At 43.2% G+C, this 9,136-nt stretch overlaps 1 protein-coding gene across 1 annotated transcript; it reads left to right on the forward strand.

Annotated features, from left to right (window-relative positions):
- Nucleotides 1-1,578: 1,578 nt before the first annotated feature.
- Nucleotides 1,579-6,328, forward strand: LOC111980652 (importin subunit alpha-1-like). Its single transcript, XM_024011504.2, has 11 exons — nt 1,579-1,664; nt 1,865-1,991; nt 2,092-2,232; nt 2,404-2,492; nt 2,592-2,857; nt 2,963-3,057; nt 3,275-3,538; nt 5,222-5,455; nt 5,563-5,745; nt 5,869-6,018; nt 6,113-6,328. Exons 2-11 carry the CDS (start codon nt 1,926-1,928, stop codon nt 6,200-6,202), a joined length of 1,578 nt encoding a protein of 525 aa, XP_023867272.1. The 5' UTR covers nt 1,579-1,664; nt 1,865-1,925; the 3' UTR covers nt 6,203-6,328.
- Nucleotides 6,329-9,136: the final 2,808 nt, after the last annotated feature.

Consider the following 9,136-nt stretch of genomic DNA (forward strand, 5'->3'; position numbering starts at 1 on the left):
CAGGCTTAGGAATTTTAGCAAATGTATAAAAAAAATATTAAAATAATAATCACATTTACATAAGTATTCAGACCCTTTACTCAGTCCTTTTTGAAGCACCTTTTGGCAGTGATTACAACCTTGGCTCTTCTTGGGTATGACGCTACTAGCTTGGCACACCTGTATTTGGGGAGTTTCTGGAGATCCTCAAGCTCTGTCAGGTTGGATGGGGAGTGTCGCTGCAGAGCTATTTTCAGGTCTCCAGAGATGTTCGATTGGGTTCAAGTCCGGGCTCTGGCTGGGCCACTCAAGGACATTCAGAGCCACTCCTGCGTTGTCTTGTCTGTGTGCTTAGAGTCGTCCAGTTGGAAGGTGAACCTTCGCCTCAGTCTAAGAACCTGCTCCAGAGCACTCAGGACTCCATCAAGGATCTCTGTACTTTGCTGTACAAGGCCCTTCTCTCCCAATTGCTCCGTTTGGCCGGGCAGCCAGCTCTAGGAAGAGTCTTGGTGGTTCCAAACTTCTTCCATTTAAAAATGATGAAGGCCACTGTTCTTGTGGACCTTCAATGCTGCAGACATTTTTTGGTACCCTTCCCGAGATCTGTGCCTCGACACAATTCTGTCTCCAGCGCTCTACAGACAATTCCTTCAACCTCATGGCTTGGTTTTTGCTCTGACATGCACTGTCACTTGTTGGAACTTATATAGACAAGTGTGTGCCTTTTCCAAATCATGTCCAATCAATTGAATTTACCACAGGTGGACTCCAAGTTGTGGAAACATCTCAAGGATGATCAATGGAAACAGGATGCACCTAAGCTCAATATCGATTCTCACAGCAAAGGGTCTGAATACTTATGTAAGTAAGGTATTTGTTTTTTATTTGTAATAAATATGCAAAAATTTCTAAAAACCTGTTTTGCTTTGTCATGATGTGGTATTGTGTGTAGATTGGTGAGAAAAAAAATAATATTTAATCAATTTTAGAATAAGGCTATAACGTAACAAAATGCACTGTACATTATTTAATTGGCAGTTATGGGTAAGACCTTATGATCTCATCAACTAGCTGCATCTATATCATTTGAATTTCCATTAATAGGACTGGTATGACCAGATAGGAGTCCAGTGACCCTTTATCCCCAGTTCCAGGCATTCATGTCTGGATTGTAATGCATATACGGAAGCACATGTAAATGCTATATTCAGAGGTTGATGTTGATTATTGGTCATGATACAAAATAGTCAGTGTAATGTTTATCCATATATTTTAACAGATTTTAGTTGTCTGGGTTCTCTGATTTTAAGCGTATCTTCTGGGTGGTTTGAAACCACTCCTTGAATTGCATCAGATGTAGATATTGTTTTCCACACACAGACCTAAGCAGAAAACACATTTTGAACAGTTATATTTAATAACACAAAAACAACTGTTCCAACATGAACTTGTTTGGAGAAATTGTTTCTGATATGATACAAATTGTATTATGAGGGCATGGGAGTACTGAAATCTCGCGATAGGTCTCTAGTGACAACATTTCCAGAGCGCCCTGTGATTTTTCAAAACAGTCCAATAGGGGGATGCTTTTAATCGAACTGACCAATCGGGGAGCTTTGTGACAGGAATTTAAAGGTCTGTACAAATGTTCAATGCATTAGCTAGAATTTCTAAAGAAGGACCTGGTAAGTGCTTGTCAAGTGCTCATATTTGGGAAATATTCGATGTACTTCTATATATTACTGCTTTACTTTGTTGAAGGGGTTTGCTAGCCACTCTTCCTGGTCACTTGTGACTGATATAACTTTATAGAAAAGCCAAAAACGTGTTCTTGGATCCTAGTTAGCAATTCGTATTATAAAACTATTTGTTGCATTTCGTTTAGGTGCTCAAAAAAATCTTTATTTATCAAACTTCATCGAACATTTTTATCAGTTTGCTCAAAAATGTCTGCTAGCAACGAGAACGGTGTCCGTCTGGACAAGTTCAAGAATAAAGGAAAAGATGCGAATGTAAGTGACATATGCATGGCACATTTTTCAGTGTTTATGGCTTGCTAGCTAAATGAATCTGGCTAGGCACAGTCACTGATGGTTGTTGATCACTTTGCAGGAACTTAGACGCAGGAGAGTAGAAGTGAACGTCGAACTTCGCAAGGCAAAGAAGGACGATCAGATCTTCAAAAGAAGAAATGTCACCACTTTGGTCGACGAGGTAACTTCCCCACTTCAAGAGAAAAGCCAAAACTGTCAGGTGAGTTTGTTAGGCCTGCCTGTTAATACAATTCCAGTGGCGCACAATTGGACCAGCGTCATCCGGGTTAGGGGAGGGTTTGGCCGGAGAAGGCCGTAAAATATTTTGTTCTTAACTGACTTGCCTAGTAAAATAATTCCAATGGCAACAACCTGTTGTCTTAATTTACAGCCCACTCGACAGTGGACCGTGGAGGAAATTATTGCAGGTGTGAACAGTAACAACCTTGATGCCCAGCTCAACGCCACGCAAGCTGCAAGGTAATCAATGTAAAACTTTCTGGGAAATCCTCTTATTTTTTTTAATTTTTAAGTGTTGGCGATCATGATTTGTTGCTTTTTCAATTGTTCTCATTACAGGAAGTTGCTATCCCGTGAGCGACATCCTCCCATTGACCACATCATCAGTGCTGGGCTGATTCCTAAGTTAGTTGCTTTCTTGGGTTTGGAGTCACCCCCTATCCAGTTTGAGGCTGCCTGGGCTCTAACCAACATTGCATCTGGAACATCTGACCAGACCAGTGCTGTTGTGGAGGGCGGAGCCATTCCAGCCTTCATCAGGCTTGTCATATCTCCCCACCCCCACATCAGCGAGCAGGCTGTGTGGGCTTTGGGTAACATTGCAGGTAAAGCCTTCCTCTTTTGTTACAGCATCTCGTCAGTGTATAGAGCCCTAAACTGCATAAGTGATCTCCCACCCCTAACCTTGCATCCTTGATTTATTCTGTTAGGTGATGGGTCAGTCTACAGAGACCAAGTCATCAAGCATGGAGCTGTGGCCCCCCTGCTTAGTCTGCTCGCTGTCCCTGAGCTTTCTTTGTTCTCTGTAAGTATTCTTAGTGGCTAGATACTTAATGCGGTGATCCTTGGCAACCGTTCATAAGTAATGGACAGTCACTTGACTTGTTCATGACACGCTACAAAGTATCAGTCTTGTTTTTTGATAACTCCTTGCCCCCACATTACTTTCCTCACTGACCACTGGGAGGTGCTGTAACTCAATTAATGAACACCTCTCAAATATTTGTTTGTCTTCTCTGCAGTCTGGCTACCTGAGGAACATCACCTGGACGTTGTCAAACTTGTGCCGCAACAAGAACCCATCTCCCCCTCTGGCAKCMGTGCAGCAGATCCTGCCCACTCTGGTGCGTCTGCTGCACTATGATGATAAGGGTGTGCTGGCAGACACCTGCTGGGCATTGTCTTATCTGACAGACGGGCCCAACGATCGCATTGAGGTGGTGGTGCAGACTGGCCTGATATCCCGCCTGGTGCAGCTGCTTGGCTCTGGGGAGATCGCTGTTGTGGTATGTGCCCAGTCTAGTTATCCTGCAGAGGTGGTGGGCTGTCATGTACAATGATGAAGTAGTCACCATATTTATATACACTGCTCAAAAAAATAAAGGGAACACCTAAACAACACAATGTAAATCACACTTCTGTGAAATCAAACTGTCCACTTAGGAAGCAACACTGATTGACAATAAATTTCACATGCTGTTGTGTAAATGGAATAGACAACAGGTGGAAATTATAGGCAGTTAGCAAGRCACCCCCAATAAAGGAGTGGTTCTGCAGGTGGTGACCACAGACCACTTCTCAGTTCCTATGCTTCCTGGCTGATGTTTTGGTCACTTTTGAATGCTGGCGGTGCTTTCACTCTAGTGGTAGCATGAGACGGAGTCTACAACCCACAAGTGGTTCAGGTAGTGCAGCTCATCCAGGATGGCACATCAATGCGAGCTGTGGCAAGAAGGTTTGCTGTGTCTGTCAGCGTAGTGTCCAGAGCATGGAGGTGCTACCAGGAGACAGGCCAGTACATCAGGAGACGTGGAGGAGGCCGTAGGAGGGCAACAACCCAGCAGCAGGACCGCTACCTCCGCCTTTGTGCAAGGAGGAGCACTGCCAGAGCCCTGCAAAATGATCTCCAGCAGGCCACAAATGTGCATGTGTCTGCTCAAACGGTCAGAAACAGACTCCATGAGGGCCCGACGTCCACAGGTGGGGGTTGTGCTTACAGCCCAACACCGTGCAGGACGTTTGGCATTTGCCAGAGAACACCAAGATTGGCAAATTCGCACCTGGCGCCCTGTGCTCTTCACAGATGAAGCAGGGTTCACACTGAGCACATGTGACAGAGTCTGGAGACGCCGTGGAAAACGTTCTGCTGCCTGCAACATCCCCAGGATGACCGGTTTGGCGGTGGGTCAGTCGTGGGGTGGCATTCTTTGGGGGGGGCCGCACAGCCCTCCATGTCTCGCCAGAGGTAGCCTGACTGCCATTAGGTACCGAGATGAGATCCTCAGACTCCTTGTGAGACCATATGCTGGTGCGGTTGGCCCTGGGTTCTCCTAATGCAAGACAATGCTAGACCTCATGTGGCTGGAGTGTGTCAGCAGTTCTGCAAGAGGAAGGCATTGATGCTATGGACTGGCCCGCCCGTTCCCCAGACCTGAATCCAATTGAGCACATCTGGGACATCATGTCTCGCTCCATCCACCAACGCCACGTTGCACCACAGACTGTCCAGGAGTTGGCGGATGCTTTAGTCCAGGTCTGGGAGGAGATCCCTCAGGAGACCATCCGCCACCTCATCAGGAGCATCGCCAGGCGTTGTAGGGAGGTCATACAGGCCACGTGGAGGCCACACACACTACTGAGCCTCATTTTGACTTGTTTTAAGGACATTACATCAAAGTTGGATCAGCCTGTAGTGTGGTTTTCCACTTTAATTTTGAGTGTGACTCCAAATCCAGACCTCCATGGGTTGATAAATTTGATTTCCATTGATAATTTGTGTTATTTTGTTGTCAGCACATTCAACTATGTAAAGAAAAGTATTTAATAAGAATATTTCATTCATTCAGATCTAGGATGTGTTATTTTAGTGTTCCCTTTTTCTTTTCTTTTTTGAGCAGTGTATTTCAACATCTATGGTACTATGTCTGTTTTCACCCAAGTGCCCACTGTCTTTGACCTGTTTCCTTCAGACTCCTTCTCTGCGTGCCATTGGAAACATGGTGACTGGCACGGATGAGCAGACTCAGGCTGTGCTGAATGCTGGGGCCCTCTCCATGTTCCCTGGCCTGCTTCGCCATCACAAGAGTAACATCCAGAAGGAGGCCTCCTGGACCCTTTCCAACATCACTGCAGGGAGAGACTCTCAGATCCAGGATATCATCAATGCTGGCCTGGTCCCTCTCATGGTAGATGTCCTACGCAAGGTATGTAGGATTGTTTTCTGTAGTATCTTATATGATCGGATTTGTATAATTAGGAATGGTGGGATGTTTTTTTTGTAACACTATTCCGCATCTGCATTTCTATACAGGGTGACTACAAGACTCAGAAAGAGGCAGTTTGGGCAATAACCAACTTTACCAGTGGGGGCACAGTTGAACAGGTTGTGTACCTTGTTCAAGCCAATGTGCTGGAGCCTCTGTTGAATCTACTCTCAACAAAGGACAGTAAAACCATCCTTGTCATCTTGGATGCCATCACCAACATTTTCCTGGTAAGGGGACTTTCTCGCCAAGAATAAGTAAATAAATCTTAACGGTGTAGACATAAGCATTTGTACCCTGTAACTGCAAGATTCGGGTGACATATTTATTCTTTAACTTGTTTTGTCCATCAGGCTGGAGATAAGATTGGTGAAGCAGAAAAGCTGTGCATGATGATCGAGGAATGTGGTGGGCTAGACAAGATTGAAGCTCTGCAGTCCCATGAGAATGAGCTAGTCTACAAGGCCTCCCTCAACCTGATTGAGAAATATTTCTCTGGAGAGGTGAGCATTGTGTAATGGTGACTAATTGAACCTGTCCTATTATAGATGCTATTTGTTTCCTTTGCCTCAATTTCTTGCACGTTCTGTTTTCTAGGAAGAGGAAGACCAATGTGTTGCTCCAGAATTGACAACTGATGGCTATGCATTCCAGATCAGTGAGAACCAAAGCACTTTCAACTTCTAAATACCACTTTTCCTTTCATCTCTACTGTATACTGCCACTGTTTGTCCTCTGTAATAATGGACTTCTATTGTCTGAAATGTACATATGTTTTATAATTGTCTGTAAATAAATTTATTAAGATTCCAACTGCTGTAATTTCTTGGTTTGGGTGGATTGGCAATGCATTGAATTCCAATATGAATCTTTATAGCTTCCATCCTCTTTTCTGTAAGAACGAAATGCAAATAAGCGGTTTTTGCTACGGTATCTGGACTGTCAGAGCCAGCTTTTTATTTTTTTAATTACACTAGTCTGACAAAGTTGTATTTTCTCAGTCATTGGCATTTTGGCATCCGATCATGTCAGTTTTTAGCCAAGCCGTACAGGCAGATGTTTCCATCGCCATGTCGTCATTGGTCATTTACTTACTAGCCTCCCTGAAGTGGGATCTGCACTGAAGGGCGCACGAGCTCCACAGTTCAACTCTCGTCTGCCTGGGAGGAGGACTTAATTCCAATCGGTCCGAAGCTGAAGCGCGCTGAAGATGTGAAGTGTGAACTCGGTTCGCTTGCTTACTCTAAAATAATTAGTCGGCCGGAACACCGATGACCAAATACTCTTGCGAAATCAAATGCATTCTGTGGCATCCTATCTAGTAATTGTGTGATCATGATGGCAGCAGTGCTGTCTACATCCGGGCAACAATGCATTCACTCCATTATTGTTACTTCTGTCTGAAACTGGTTAGTCTTATTAAATATTAAGCTGGAAGCAAGATGTCTAACCAAGGAGTTCGGCGAAATGGTCCGGTTAAACTGCGTTTAACAGGTAAGAGACCCAAAATGTTGAATGTCCCTCCACAAATGTGTCTACTTAGCGCGACCTAGCTACTATAGCTAGTTGTGTTTATTGTGTCGCTAGCCCAGCTAACGACGTTAGTTTGTAGGACGAACGTGTGTTCGAAAGGGTGCTTGCTGTGGTTTAAAAGTTTGGGCGCACTTTAATATTTCGAGTAGGGCACGTTATGTATGTGACAAATTAAACAAACTATGCTAAACGACACAGTAGCTAGATAACTTGGTAACGTTTCTGAAATATGATTTATAACGCCTGCTAAATTAAATGGAAAGCTTGTTAACGTTGGCTTCTAACGTTAGCTAACCAGCTAATTGGACGTTAGCACAGGCAAAACAGAAGTAATCCACCTGGGATTACTGTTAGTAGCTAGCTGGCTAACTAAATAGTAACATCACTTGTTTAATCATTCTAGATAAGAAATAGTTGGTGTTAGCTGAAATTCAATTACGTCCACAAATTTGTGTAAGAACACTGTTAGGATAGATTACCCTCTTTCATTTTTAAACTATGCATATACCATAGTAATGTTCATGTGGGTAACTAACGTTCTCATTATTTGCCATAAGTGTCACTGTCCCACAATTTATTTGTTGTGCTATTAATCTAGCTAATAAAACAATGCCATTGCTACTACACAATCTGTATAATTGAAGCATCTAGATGGCGACTAAATGAGCTAGATGGAGAGACTATGGCTGCGTTTACACAGGCAGACCAATTCCGATCTTTTGCACAATTATTGCTGGGGGGGAAATTTGTGGAAAAAGATGGGAATTGGGCTGTCAGTGTAAACGCAGCATATCTCCCAGACATTCCACATCATACTGCAAAGTGCGGATCAATCCCCCACAGAATGCTGTGATGCAAACAGGGTATCAACGCACTTGCTGGGTCGCTCTTATTTGTTTTATTACAATTTCAACACAAACAGTGAAACGTTTACATGAGAGGACATTGTTTTGACTGGGAGAGGGGGATGACAGCAGTTGTGTTTGATGTACCTCCAGGTTCAGGGGAGTCAAATTCCAGGCCTTTCCAATCACCAGGAGGAGCCAAATTAAATATTTAAGCTAGTGCTGTTTCTGATAAATGCGTGTAGTGCAGGGTGTCTCTGGACATAAGAGAGAGATCTGCCTGATGGTGAAAAGAGATTACTCTCAATGGTGTTGCTTAAATCACCTGTGCTACAGAGGCCTCGTTTGCACAGGAAGCCCAATTTGGATCTTTTGCCCAATTTTTGGGCAAAAGATCTGATTGCTCAAAAGACTAATTGGTGAAAAGATCAGAGTTCGGCTGCATTGTAAACGCAGCTTTAAGCATGGAAAGTAAAGCACATTGAAAGTTCTGACAACCTGTGAATTTGTCCAAATGTGAGAACTTTTCTGCACAAATTCTACTGGTGCGGTAACCAGGTTTGAACTAGATAGCCCCATTTGAAATGTTTCCAACGTAATATCCTGAACTTAAGACAGATTTCGGTGTCTGTTTTGTTTGTCCAAACTAAATGGTCAAGTGCAACACTGTTTTCTGTCACATTTTTTTTTCTTGAACTTTGTAAATTGCCCACTGTGAATTAGTCTGTCGTTCCACTTAGAGATTGACTGCATTGGTGTCTTGGAGAAATAGTAAGAATGTGAAATCACTGTCAAAAACAAGGAGAGTATGATCACATGGACCTCTTTTCCTGACTTTACACAATGTGTATTTGCGCACTTAACTACTTTCATATTTGCTTTTCTGCCTGTCTTCCACATGTCTGTCAGTTGAACTGAAGGACGTTGTTTAGCGAGTCAGTGCTGTGGTGGTATGTCCTCCTTACCTGACTACCCATTAGTGATTGGGGGGGATCGATTGTAGAGGTCGACTGATTATGATTTTTCAATGCCGATACCGCTTATTGGAGGACCAAAAAAAACAATGCAGATTTTTATATGTATTTGTGATGACAATTACAACATTACTGAATTAACACTATTTTAACTTAATATAATACATAAATTAAAATGTAGTCTAAAAAAAACGAGATGTTCAATTTGGTTTAAATAATGCAAAAACAGTTTTGGAGAAGAAAGTAAAAGTGCAATATGTGCCATGTAA

Source organism: Salvelinus sp. IW2-2015, linkage group LG20 (assembly GCF_002910315.2).
Source record: "Salvelinus sp. IW2-2015 linkage group LG20, ASM291031v2, whole genome shotgun sequence".
NCBI lineage: Eukaryota > Metazoa > Chordata > Actinopteri > Salmoniformes > Salmonidae > Salvelinus > Salvelinus sp. IW2-2015.